Raw genomic sequence first — 13,735 nt, forward strand, 5'->3', positions numbered from 1 at the left:
AGTTTAAACCATTTGAACTCTCATAGTGTTATAACTAAAACCTTTGCATAAAAGTTGGAAACTCCAACGATGTAGTCAAAGGAAAACCAAAATGTTATTTTCATCAGAAAATGGTAAAAGGATTGACATATCGTTATTGTACAGTCGTATGAGAAATAGGTTTTATCACCTAGTATGAAGATAGGTGGGTTGTATGCAGTTAAGGGGTAGAAAAAAAAGAACGTTGCAGTTTGATTGTGATACTAGTCACCCAGATATAAAACTTAAAAGGCGATTCATCCTTTTGTTTACATTATCGTATTAATTTATTTTCTTTTTTACAGCGTGGAAGCGGAAGACTGAGAGAAATAAGAAAAATCATTCCGCCATAAGTTGTAAAGTTATTCTGTTTTGATATAACATGGTGGATATACTTTTTATTTTTCAACAATTCTTACTTCTTAAGATTCAAAACAAGTGAATTTTGTAGGAGTAAATTAATCCCTCTCCCGATTAGAAAAAAATATATGTTCCTGGATAATTTTGGCTTAATAATAACCTTCGTTCGCTTCTATAATGTACAGCATCGCTTGTTTGATATCTCGTATCCATGAAAGAACGAAAGTGCGATAATTGTAAAGAAAAGGAGGAATAACCTTTTAAGTTTTATATTGGGGAAGCAAACTTCACATACGCACTGGAAATTCACCCTTTTTCATCATATTTGTATATAACCTATCTGACAGTGTTATAAACCAGTATAACAACCATGACTGTATAATAACAAAGATAAATTAACTGACACCAACTCACCCGGTAATTTTACTTGATTTGAACACCCAGAGGGATCAATTTGATTCCCTATTCTATTATGTACCAATAAGCAAAACAGTCAATAGTTTCCATCAGTTTTTCAATTACTTTGAATAAATAGAAGCTCATTATTATTTACTTTGGATAAAGTACTAATAAAGTAAGGCACTTACTCCATATCAATTTGAAACAAAATCTTTGTAGATTTATAATTTTTTACAGTAGAGTATAAGCCTAACTTAATATTGTTTTAGCAAAAATAGTACATGACGTCCAGTCATTTAAAACCACATTAACCTGCGTATCATTAACTTTTTTCTGCATTTATATGTTATTTTAGGTATACGTTTACCACACACCTATCATTTTGTAGGTACCACATTGGCCTGAGTACTTGTTTATGCATCTTTCCTGAACTTGACGTTTAAGGCACTTCTGTGCATTTCCGAATCAAAGTCGTAATTTTTATTATGCATTTTCTTATATTTCTTTCATTTATCTTCACGCTGTTGTCTTTTTACCTTGGTAAACAATCATAGTAAAGCCATCTATCTCGAGAATCTTCGAGGAATACAAGGATGCTGTCAGTGTCTTTATTTTGAAATCCCCTTTCTTGCGTTATCTAGTGTCCCCAAAATGCAGGTTGCTTTTACTTGTAGAAAGTCAGCGAGACTGAAGGATGTGAAATAATTGACCTGTGATGTCTGTGAACAACACATCCAACACGGAGCCATGAGAACCGTATGGCAATGTATTCAGGCACCTGCTGAACTGTGGAATAATTTTATCACCACAGAAACTTTCTCTGTGAGACGTATTACCACATACAAAAATACATCTCATAGAAGACAAACTTCTGCAACCTGAACACCTAATGCAAATGTATTAACAAATGACAACTACATTCCATAGACAAACTCAATTATTTTGATATATCGCAGATTTGTAGTTATCAACATAAGTATAATTATCACTTAGGGCTCTATGTATATAAAATAAGCAATATAATCTTGCTAGAGAATGTTATAGTATTTGGAATCAAAATTATCCCATTCTCGTTCAAGATATATTTAACAAATATAACGTGTAATTTCACAAGCCAATCTTTGTTTCTGACACTTGCTGCTGAAAAATTCGTAAGAAGTCAAAATGGTAGCTTGAAACCCCGAGAAAATGGTAAAAACAGAATAAAATATTTTTGCAAAGGATCGATTTTACCCTCCTTGGGCGTTCTAGTGTTAAAGATTTAGAAATTACTCCATAACTGGGTTGTAATAACACTGATTTCTTGCTTTTTCACATGTTCTATCATTGTGTTATTTGAAATTAAGTTAAAACGGTGTTCGGTCTTTTATTTTTTTTGTTACTATTAACCACATGAAGCGTGCTATTTGGTTAGTGTTTATCTTTAATATGTTGCTCAAATTCTTGTTAGGACTTAGTGTTGACTCCCTGAACTCGTGAATTTTCATTAGCGTTATTTCTTTGCCGTACGTTTTGTTTTACAGGGTACATGAAATAATAGCTGCTCACAGTGTAGCTTTCAATCTGTACGGAGATAAATTGTACTGTGGATTCAAAAATTCCATACGAATTTTTGATACATGCATACCAGGGAAAAAGTGTGAAGTCAGAAACTTAAAGTGTAAGTTGTTATTTACCTCGTTATTCAAACTATATGGAAACTAATAGGTTTATGTCGCTAATAGAAATGCTAAAAAGCAGTAAATTTGCAGTATGGCTTTTAGCGAAATTTTGATCAAAAAATAGTTGATTTACATCGATGCAAGAGGACCATTAAAGGTACATAGACATTTGTTGTAATTAGGCTAGTGTTAAATTTAATGATTCGGTCCTAATTTTTAATTCTAACAAACAATTTGATGTAGTACATGGGTCATAGACAATATTTTCAGCAGCAGAGAGTAGACGCTGAAAGAGAATACTAAAATGTAAGTGTGTCATGTTAGTTGTGATTCTTATTTTAAAGTAGCTTCTTAAACATGTATGGTGAAATTGTGTCAGTTCATTACCTTACAGCACAACCTACGTAGAGGTCCTATAAACTTTTTTTTTTTTTTTTTTTTTTTTTTTACTTTATTAGCAGTATACATACATTTTTAGTGATACTCATCTTCCAGCTACTACATTGAACTGACTTTCATCAATAGAAGTTTGATCAGATCAGACTAGGACGCTTGTATGGCCTCAACCTCATACAGCGTCGGTAAAATATTTAAGGACATCGTTAAAATCAGACATTCGCTTTCTGCCTAGATAATGTGATATACCTTCTGTATATATTCTTTAATAATTGTGATGTGTGTTTGTGTTAAGTGAATCTTTCGTTGTTACGTGTTGATTATTTACACCATTTTGTAGTTATGATAGTTCTAAAAGTTCTTGAAAAAATCTTACACCTTTCGCTATACGGAAGATGTTTTTTTCACCAAATGATAATAGTTTGTCTTAGTTTACTGTTTGTTTCCTTAAATACTTTTTTCTTTTTAATTTACTGTTTAATATATTTTTAGACATGTAGTATATTTTTAGAGTGTAACTTCATCCATTTAATACTTTTCTGACCAGAGTATATACTTATTTATTAAAATTTAAATAATTCGTAAGAATTTCAGTAACTGAACGTTATCTTCATCAGACGTTAACTAGCAGAAATATCTTCATAACATTAAATTAATACTATTGTATAATTTCAATTGTTTCATTCTGTAATTTTAAATTTTTAATATGTAACGATCAGGTATTGTTATAATTTACTGTTTTATTTTAAATGCTTAGTATAACTGCTTTTTTATAATCAATATTATTTTCACTTTTCTATTTTATTATTGTTATTATTTTAACAAATTATTGCAAACATCATTTAATTTTGAAGTTGCCTCTCATTTCAATGTTCTATCATATACTTTTTATTGCTTCTCTTAATAATTTTTCGTATCCTTGATTATTAAGCTTGCATCCATTCTAGCAATCTATCCCATAATTCATGTATTTAAAATCCATTTGTCCATTTCATTAATCTTTCACTTCTTTCTCTCTTAATCCTTCGCGCTACTTTTCATTTTCTTATTATTGTTCTCTCTTTTTCTAGACCTTGAACCCCTTCACAATCTATATTTTATTTTCTGGTCAGAAAAATATTAATGGTAAAAGTGTATATCATTAATGTCATTGCATTTCCAATTTTTGGATATTACCTAAGAATCTCTTCCGGCTATTGTTTATATAAGAAAATATTTTCTTAATGCTGCTGGAAAATGTGTTTTAAAGTCTTTTTGAAACCTCACATAATACGTAAAATCTGAACTTAGGTATATTTTATAAAATGTTTTTATTTCTTTATTTAGCAAAGAATCCATTTGTTGGCAATCAGAGAGGAATAATCTCATGTATCACATTTAACCCAGCAATACCTTCTATATATGCAGCTTCAAGCTATCTAAAATCAATAGGTAAGTTTTTTTAAAGTTATATTTAGCATTGATAACTAAAATTGATTGAAGTTAGCTTTAAATATATACCAGGTTCTGAAATAATGACGATAACGAATATAGCCATGATGTCTAGCAAACGTAAGGCAAAAAATTGCTCCCTCCAAAGTTACAAGCGGCCGAAAACGACGGAGAATATCTTTAAAGTTTCATGGCTCAAGAACTATGGGATCTATCGTAATCGGATCAAGGGATTACGCAGGAACTAGTGCATGCTGTATGTAAATATCTATGTTTCAGAATCTTGCGGTAAAGATACATCGAATTTTACAGAGAAAATTGGGCACAGGAAGAGACTTTTAAGCACTAATTAGACATAAATGACACTATTCATTCAAATGCCATTTTAAAAATCATTCCATTTTTCTTTTAATGATCAAAAATGACTAATATCACTTTCCCCCTTTATATAGTAATCAAAATATTGTGTTCAGGAGATATACAACCACGAACAGCATAACTTCACATCAAAGGAAAGTTTTTCAAAATGGTGTGGAGTCAAATCCTTTCAAATATTCTATTAGCAAGAATGATCCCACATGCAGATGAAATTATTGGAGATTATCAGTGCGGATTTAGACGAAATCGATCAACTATCGACCAAATATTTACCATTCGACAAATACTCGAAAAGAAGTGGGAATACAATACCCCGGTACATCAACTATTTATTGATTTTAGAAAGGCCTACGACTCGGTTAGGAGAGAAACATTATACAGCGTTCTTACAGAACTTGGAATACCGAAGATTAATTAAGGTATGTTTAAGTGAATCCCAAAATAAAGTCCGAGTAGGAAAATTTTTGTCTACGAGCTTTCACGTCGAAAATGGCCTGAAACAAGGAGATGCGTTGTCGCCATTATTGTTTGTTCTGGAATACGCTATAAGGAAAATCAAAGATAGCAACCAGGGCCTAGAGTTGAACGGTATTCACCAGGTTATGGTACATGCTGATGATGTAAATTTAATAGGGAATGATAGGAGAACAATAGAAAGAAATGCAGATATCTTATTAAACGCTTGCAGGGACATGGGTTTAGTAGTAAATGCAGAGAAAACTAAATACATGGAAGTGCGTTGGGACCGTAATACGGCAAATTATGGATGCGTTAAAACATTAAATAATACTTTTGATAAAGTGGATACTTTCAAATATGTAGGATCAATATTAACAGACGAAAATCATATTCATGAAGAAATTAAATGTCGACTAAAAGCAGGGAATTCGTATTACTATTCGGTTCAAAATCTCTCGTCGTCACGAATTCTGTCGAGGAATTTAAAGCTTAAAATATATAAAACGATAATCATGCCTGTTGTCCTGTATGGTTGCGAAACATGGTCACTTACTCTGAGGGAAGAACATAGACTGAAAGTATTTGAGAACAAGATCCTGAGACGAATATTCGGACTCAAGAGGAACGGGAATGGGAAATGACGGAAGCTTCATAACGAGGAACTACATAGTTTATACGGTTTACCCAACATTGTTAGGGTCGTCAAGTCTAGGAGGCTTAGGTGGGCGGGTCATGTAGCTAGAATGGAAGAAAGTAGAAACGCTTTCAAAGTCTTGACTGGTAGACCCATAGGAAAACGACCATTAGGAATACCTAGGCGCAGATGGGAGGATAATATTAAGATGGATCTCGCAGAGATAGGAATACAAAGTAGAAACTGGATCCAATTAGCTAAGGATAGAAGTCAGTGGAGAGCTTTTGTGAACGCGGCACTGAACCTCCGGGTTCCATAGGCCATAGAGTTAGTTAGTTAGTTAGGTGTGGAGTCAAATTTCGATATTAAAATGTAATTTGGTGATGTTTGGAGGTGTATTTACAAGCTGCTTCTTGTTTAAGAGTAAAAACAACTAAAATATCTTTCAGTTCGACAATTACTTCTATCTTGAAATACATAGTTGTTTCATAAGAGCTAACGATTGTAATTTAGTTGGTCGTTAGAAAGTACAAATGTATTTAAAAGCAAATATTTTTGAACTGGCAGAGAATTGAAGCCAGATCTCTGAATCGCTAGCTGTTACATTACCACTGAATTACCAGAAAAATACAGTTTTCCGGCGGTCTTCATAGCATTGTATGTAAACTAAATAATTTAAAATGTAGCTGTTTGAATCCTGTTGAAGTGCTTGTACAATAGATTGCTGCGTCTGGAAACTAACTTCTAGAGTTGCGATGTTAATAGAAGCTTATAGAGCAGCAAGGTGTGGCCACGGGGAAAGGACGGAGGACAAATGGGAGCTCGGTTTATCAAAAGATTTTCTACTCCCGTAAATCTTACGCGTTTAAATCTGAATGTTTACGGCAAGTGAAGAACGTTTATATTCGGTTGGTGCGAATGAATTTTCCACTTCAGTCGCGTCAATTCCAGAGGCCTAAGTCTGTAAACGGTAAATGAAAATAGTGAGGGTCTTCTAGCACACACTCTTGGCATCGCTGAAACAATTATTGGATTCCGTAGTGAAAGAAGTCTGGAGTTTGCGATGGGAAGAAGTCCTTAACCGCACGTTGCTCCACCCAATCATCAGGAAAAGTTCCCTCTCAAGAAGTGACCGAGATGTTGAAAGAAGTGGTAGTCAGTGGTAGAGATATCGATTGAATGTGACAGATGAGTTAGAGTTTCATACTGCCAATTCTTGGAGAAACTATATCACCGTATGAGCAACAGACTTGTCATGCAACATGACGACACCATGTATATTGACCATTGCTGGATGCTTACAAACAAGTTTACGGCATATTTCATGGATCTGCATTGATGGTTTCATCTTCCCTGAGAAAGACATAATAGATCACTCCCACTATAGATAACCATACCAGCGACAACACGTCCTGTGGGTGGAGAGGTAGTTTAGGAAACCGACCTGGAGGTTGACTACTATCCAATCATTGTCGTGACGATTGTTTACGATTGTCATAACAGACATTTATTTATTTATTTATCTGAAGTGACAAGCCGGTGCAGGAAACTTTCCAGGTTGTTCGTCACATTCACACAATTGCATACCTCCCGACGGCGATTTGTTTCCAGCGTTCCCACGAGTCCAGTGTTCTCACCTTACTGCTTATACACGGAGCCCCTGAACGACAGTTGTATGCGTAACTCGTTTGCAGTGCAACGAATATATGTCCAAGTGCCCGCTTTAACGATGTTGCTGAAGAGCTCATCCGAACATGATATTGGTTGGTGTCCACGGGGATCATTTTGCAATGCTGTGTCACCGGAACGAAATTTTGACAAGTCAACGGCGAATGGTACGAGAAATTGTGCATTCGTCATTCCTGACCCAAATGCACTGAATTTTGTGGCTTACTATGCAGAATGTCTATAAGTTTCAATTAGTAAAACAAAATCACTCGTAATTGTATGTTCTTCATGGTGCAGTTGCATAAGACCGTGTTTATCAACGCACTACTTCCTGACTGTCTGGATACCACCACAGCCTCTTTGCTGGATACTGTTGTGTTGCTTACGTGAGTTTCCTACCAGATGTCAATATTGACATTTCATTCGCATCAACCTAATAATAGAAGATGAAATATTTTTTGATATACAAGGGACTGATCTGAAAAAGTTCGTATAATCAAAGCCAAAAAGAGTGTGCGTGGAATGATGAAATTTGACAGTTACTCTACATATTCCCTCCCGAAGTTCAGTACGCTTCCTCGCACCACTGTTTCGTAGCATTAATCACCTCCTTATCAGATCCAAAATGGCGTCCTTTCAAGTGTTGTTCTAGTTTGGGAATAAGTAATAGTCCGTCGGAGCTAGATCTAGGGAATAATGAGGATGATCTAGACATGGAAACCTTAGATTATGCAATGTCAGTTGTGTTTTTGCAGTGCTCAATAGACAAAGACTTTGTCCTGAAGGAACATTTTTTAAAAATTTTTTTATTAATTTTCCGCTGCGTTGCACTTTCAATTTGTCTTTTAGTTTTGTGAATAGTGCAGAGTAATACTCTGCATTAAATGATTGACCTTTGAGTCTATGAGTACGACTCCATCCTTATCCCAGAAGAATGTTGCAAATAGTTTCCCAGCCGACTTCTGTCTCTTGTACTTCTTTGGGCGATGGGAACCCAAGTGCTGCCACTCCATTAACTGTTGTTTTGTTTCAGGATCGTAGTGGTACAACCGTGTTTCGTCCATGGTTACTATTCGTGACAGAAATTAGTCGACATTGGGGTCAAAATAAAAGATTACTTCCCTTAATACTCTCACTCTTTCACGCTACTAATCTACTGACGGATTTTTGGGAACCCATTTTGTCGAGAGCTTGCGAATGCCTAAGTAATTATGAATTATGCTACGGACACGTTCCCGAGAAGTGCCCACAATCTGTGTCACACGTTTCGCTGTGATATTGCGATTTTCAAGAATAATGTCATTTATTTCATCCACGATTTCTGGGACAGTCACTGTTTTTGGTCGTCCTGCACGTGGAGCAGTATGTGTTGAGAAATTACTACGTTTAAACTGTGCCATCCACTTGTTCACCATTGCATATGACGGAGGAGAGTTCCGTAATGTTTCACTGGTTTCCTCATGAAATTGCTTTGGTGAGTCCTTGGTGGAACAAAAATTAGATGACAGCTGTGATCTCAACGTTCGTGAAATTCGCTAGTCGGGCACATATGATCACTTCAGGGACTTGAAAAACACAATACAAATTTTACAATTTGCATGAAAATTTATATTTGTACATACAGAGAGATGTTCTCTAAAACTGTATAATTTAATCATTCTAATTGCACTCCTGGGTTGGGCTGCAAATCTTTCAGGACCTTTTCGGATTTTGTAAGCCACAGAACTGATGTTTAGTGACTCACTGAACATTGACATGCACGCTCGCGGCACACAAGCGTTCTGTATTAGATCGCAGAAGACGAGATAAACTCTGCCTACATTTGAAATGAAATATTGTAAAATATTTCGTTAGATAACTTTCTGAAAATTAAATATCCGATATATCAAGAAGGTTGCAATTATTTTGAGTAACTTATGAACAAAAACACTGGTCCGAACTTCCTAATAATTAGCACAATACTGATTAGTCATCCACTGTGTTACTCTCAAACGCCGAATTGGATGCACGTAGGTGAATTTCTTTAGTATCATGGACATAAATGGTCTGAATTTAATCTATTTTTTCTTTGTTGCAGTCCTTAGCTCTTACGAAACAACTACGTATTTCAAGATATAAGTGATTGTTGAACTCTTAAAATACTTTGAGTATTTTTAATCTTAAACAAGAACAAGTATTAACTACATCCTACAAACATTACCAAATTATACAGGGTGGTCCATAGTTCTTAGTACAGTGAATTATTTTGGAAGCAAACATGATTAAAGCAAATCTGACTAGCGGAGGGCGGACTTGGGTAAAGGAGCTACCGATTGATGCATGCGCGGTGAATGGCGGTCATCTTGATGACCGCCATCTTGGATCCAGGTTAATTTTTTCAAGTAGGAAGGTAGGCATGTGACACATCAGTTAACACTGTATTTTGCATGGGAATGCAGTCCCGCAAGCAGAAATGCGTTATCATGTCCCGTTCCAAAGTTATGACGCCCCAAAGTCGACAGTTTTCTGTTTCCTTGCAGGGAGAGCGACATGGCACTAACGCTGCAAGAAAGACGTGACGCCCCAAATTTAACAGGTTTTCTTTTCGTTCCAGGTACAGCGAGATGGCACTGATGAAGCAGGAAAGAATTGAGATCATCCTAATGTCTGGAGAAAGAAACAGTCGTGTGATTGCCCAGGACTTCAACGCGCGCCATCTTGAAAGACCTGCAATAAGCCACAGCACCGTTAGCTACCTCATTAGGAAATTCAGTGTAACTGGTAATGTTGCCGACAGACCACGGTCACAGGCGTAGCACGTGCTTCCGTGATGAGGATTCTCCATATAAACAAGTGGCATCTCTTCAAGCTGTAGCTTGTCCACAACTTTTCAGAGGATGATCCGCACCGGCTTTGTCTCAATGTGACCGAGATCCGCACTTCCCAGCGAGCGCTCTCTTCACAGACGAGGGAAACTTTTATTTGGATGGGGAAGTGAATCAGTGAATCACCAGAACATGCGATATTGGTCGTATGCAAACCCACATGCGATCAATCCCTGCAAGAGGGTTACTCCTGCTTATATCATGGTGTGGTGTGGCATATCAAACACGTCAGTCATAGGACCCATATTCATTCCTGCTACCCTAAATGGTGTCTGATATCTGGACATGTTACAGGAGTTGGTGTTTCCGTTGCTTCTCCGCTCCGATGTCACCTTGCCGCGATATTTTCAGCAAGATGGTGCCCCACCGCACTCTGCGCTGTCTGTGCGGAAATGCTTGAATCTGCATTTTCCTGGACGTTGGATCGGTTACCGAGGACCTGTGGAGTGGGTAGCCCGGTCGCTGGACCTCACTCCCTTGGATTTTTTTATGGGGACACTTAAAACACCTGGTGTATCAAAAGATTCGGGATGTTGCACACCTACAGGGACGTATTCAGGACGCCTGTTTTAGCATCACCCCCGCTGTGTTGTTACTGGTTCAGGAGGGTTGGATTGAGAGACTCCGGTTGTGTTGTGTTGCAATGGACGGGCAACATGTGGAGCACATCCTGTAGGTGGGACTTTGGGGCGTCATAACTTTGGAACGGGACATGATAACGCATTTCTGCTTGCAGGACTGCATTCCCCTACAAAAGATAGTGTTAATTGGTTGTGACATGCCTACCTTCCTATTTGAAAAAATTAACCTGGATCCAAGATGGCCGCCATTCACCATGAATGCATCAATTGGTAGCTTCTGTACTCCGACTTCTCTATAAAATTCGATGCATCTTTACCGCAGGTTTCTGAAACATGATATTTAGGTAGGGTGTATACTAGTTCCTGTGTAATTCCTTGATTGGATTATGATAGGTCCCATAGTTCTCGAGCTATAAGGACTATTTTCCTTCGTTTTCGGTAGCTTGTAACTTTGGAAGGGGCTTTTCCTGCCCTATTTTTACTATATATATATATAATATACTAGATGAGTCATTTATCTTGAAACGTCTTTATAACTTACGCAGAAATTTTGCACCTTGCAAACATCGACATGGGAACATTATTTGACATATTGTGCCGTATTAGCAGTGTTGCCAACCCAACATAAAGTTTTGTGTTTTCAAATGACACTACACATTAAGCGAGAACAAATAATTCCTTACTTATTGATCAGTGTTGCAAAGTAAGGACGGCACTGTATTACAAACGTCCAAATTTTGAAGGCCTCTTGATAATATAAACTCAAGTGAGATGGACGGAACAACGCATATCCAAAGTTTATGTCGGCTACTACGATCATAATATGAGGTATTTCGAATAAATAAAAACCAAGTTACAAAGAACTGAAAAATTGCCTTTTTTGGAATTTAATTTACGAACTCTCGAAGTATTTTGTACATAGAAAGAACAAATGATGAAAGTGTTATAATGGCGAAATGAAACGTTGAATTAAAAGTTGAATGCAGAAAGGTCCACAAGCTCTTTCTGTATTCAACCTTTTCATTCGACGCTTCATTTTCGCCATTTTAACACTTTCGACATTTTCCCTTTCTAGTACAAAGTTCTTAAATTAAATTTCGTAAAAAATGTAACTCGTGGACAGCACTATTTCACCCAAGTGTTAGATCTGGGTTGTTGTTGTTACAGGATTCATGGTGTAAAAACTTTAAGTTGATAAAGTGAAAATACGAACGTAATGAAGAATATTTATCAACCTTTTTCGAAAGGCATAATTTCGAAACAGTGCTTTTGAAAATAGATTTTTAATCCGTTGTAACCTGGCTCATATTTTTGAAAGTACATTATATCAGGATTATAGTGTTCGACACGAAAGTCTTGTAAAGTTATTCATTGTTCCATCTGTCTCACGTTATTACTGTGAGACTTTCAAAGTTTGGTCGTTTTTTGATGTTCGTGCAGCATCCTTAGTTTGCAACATTGAACAATAAATGTGGTATTTTATGTTTTTGTTGAATATGTAGATTTGATAATTGTAATAACCTGATGTATTGCTATTTAAAAAACTCAACTGTATAGTTGGTTGGCAACACTGTTACTCCGGTATTATTGCAGGATAAGTCAAGCAATATTCTCTTGCAGATATTTGCATGGTACAAAATTTCAGCGTTTTTTATCTGTTAGTTTAAAAGTTACAAGGGCGTTTGAAGGTAAATAGTCCACCCTGTGTATACATTGAAGGCGTAAAAAGTGAAACTAAACACCCAATTAAATAAACGGGAATTCCGGCTCTTTTATGGTGTTGCTGCAAATCGGATTACAGATATTGTTGGTGTGTCGTACGGTCCTAACCTTTCGTCGCTGCCAGGTTTGTCATCCGACTGCGGATCCATGAGCAAAAGCAACATAAGGATGTGTTGTGTCAAAATCTCAGTAAGCGTGGCTCGAATATTCTATCCTTCACGTCCAGGATGACCATCGGTGGAGAGTCTTAGGTCTGTTGGTACGTCCCTGAGACAAAGCGGCAGTTGTTGCAATGAAAGAGCGCATCTCCACGACCGAAGAAGACAATAATGAGCCTCACCTTAAGGTAGATCGTGACCATTGTGTTTCTCGATATTCGCTGCATTTTTCATTGTGGATTTGTCCTCCAGGGTCAGATCATCAGTACAAGATTTTATTGCGGCGTTTAAGAGAGAACACTCAACGAAAGAGACTGAATCTGTAGCGCACGAAGAATTGGATTCTCCACGATGTTAGTGTATCCTTCCACTGAGCACTCTTTGTTTGTGAATTTCTTGTCAATCAGAACATATCGCTTTCGCATCCACTCTACTCACAGACTTAGAACCTGCCTATTTTTTTCTTTTTCCTACGATTAAGACGAAGCTGAAAGGTAGACGTTCTCACACTATTGCCGAAATTCAGCGCGGATCGTACAAGCTTACTGATTTGCTTACATAAAATGACTTGGCTTCCAGCAGCGGAAGAAACAGTGGGACTGGTGCATTCCTGCGTAAGGTGACTATTTTGAATGAGATACTGTTGAGGGCGGAAATGGTTAGATTTCCGTGCACATGCCTTAAAAGAGGAAAAAAGAAGAAGCATAGATTGTTTATCATGATTATTAAGTTAAGATTGTAAATTGGTGATTGATGCGAAATCTTCATGTCTTTAGGTAGAAATTAAATATATGTTGTATTAGAGGAAACGGCTTAATTATTTTAAAAATTAAGACATAGAGTAATATAAGGTGAAAGAATAACAAATGGCACAGTCGGTATTTCAAAGCTAAGTGCAGTATTTTTTATATAGGCCTAAGTACTAATAATGACAATGCTCAAAGAACCATTATATGTTAATTTAAAATGCAACGATCAGATAATAAAATTTGTGCTGGATACAGGG

General features: G+C 36.5%; 1 protein-coding gene across 2 annotated transcripts in view; it reads left to right on the forward strand.

Annotated features, from left to right (window-relative positions):
• The window catches only part of WDR79 (Telomerase Cajal body protein 1 homolog), a 68,230-nt gene that overhangs the window by 32,632 nt on the left and 21,863 nt on the right, over window positions 1-13,735 (forward strand). For both annotated transcript variants that reach the window (XR_014132730.1, XM_081769041.1), the window contains exons 5-6: window positions 2,301-2,437; window positions 4,161-4,265. Coding sequence is in view for 1 of the 2 variants with exons in the window: in XM_081769041.1 (XP_081625167.1) it covers window positions 2,301-2,437; window positions 4,161-4,265 (242 nt within the window). In the remaining variant the exon portion in view is untranslated. The remainder of the gene's footprint in view (window positions 1-2,300; window positions 2,438-4,160; window positions 4,266-13,735) is intronic.

Source organism: Thermobia domestica, chromosome 8, assembly GCF_964235325.1.
Source record: "Thermobia domestica chromosome 8, izTheDome1.hap1.1, whole genome shotgun sequence".
NCBI classification, from domain to species: domain Eukaryota; kingdom Metazoa; phylum Arthropoda; class Insecta; order Zygentoma; family Lepismatidae; genus Thermobia; species Thermobia domestica.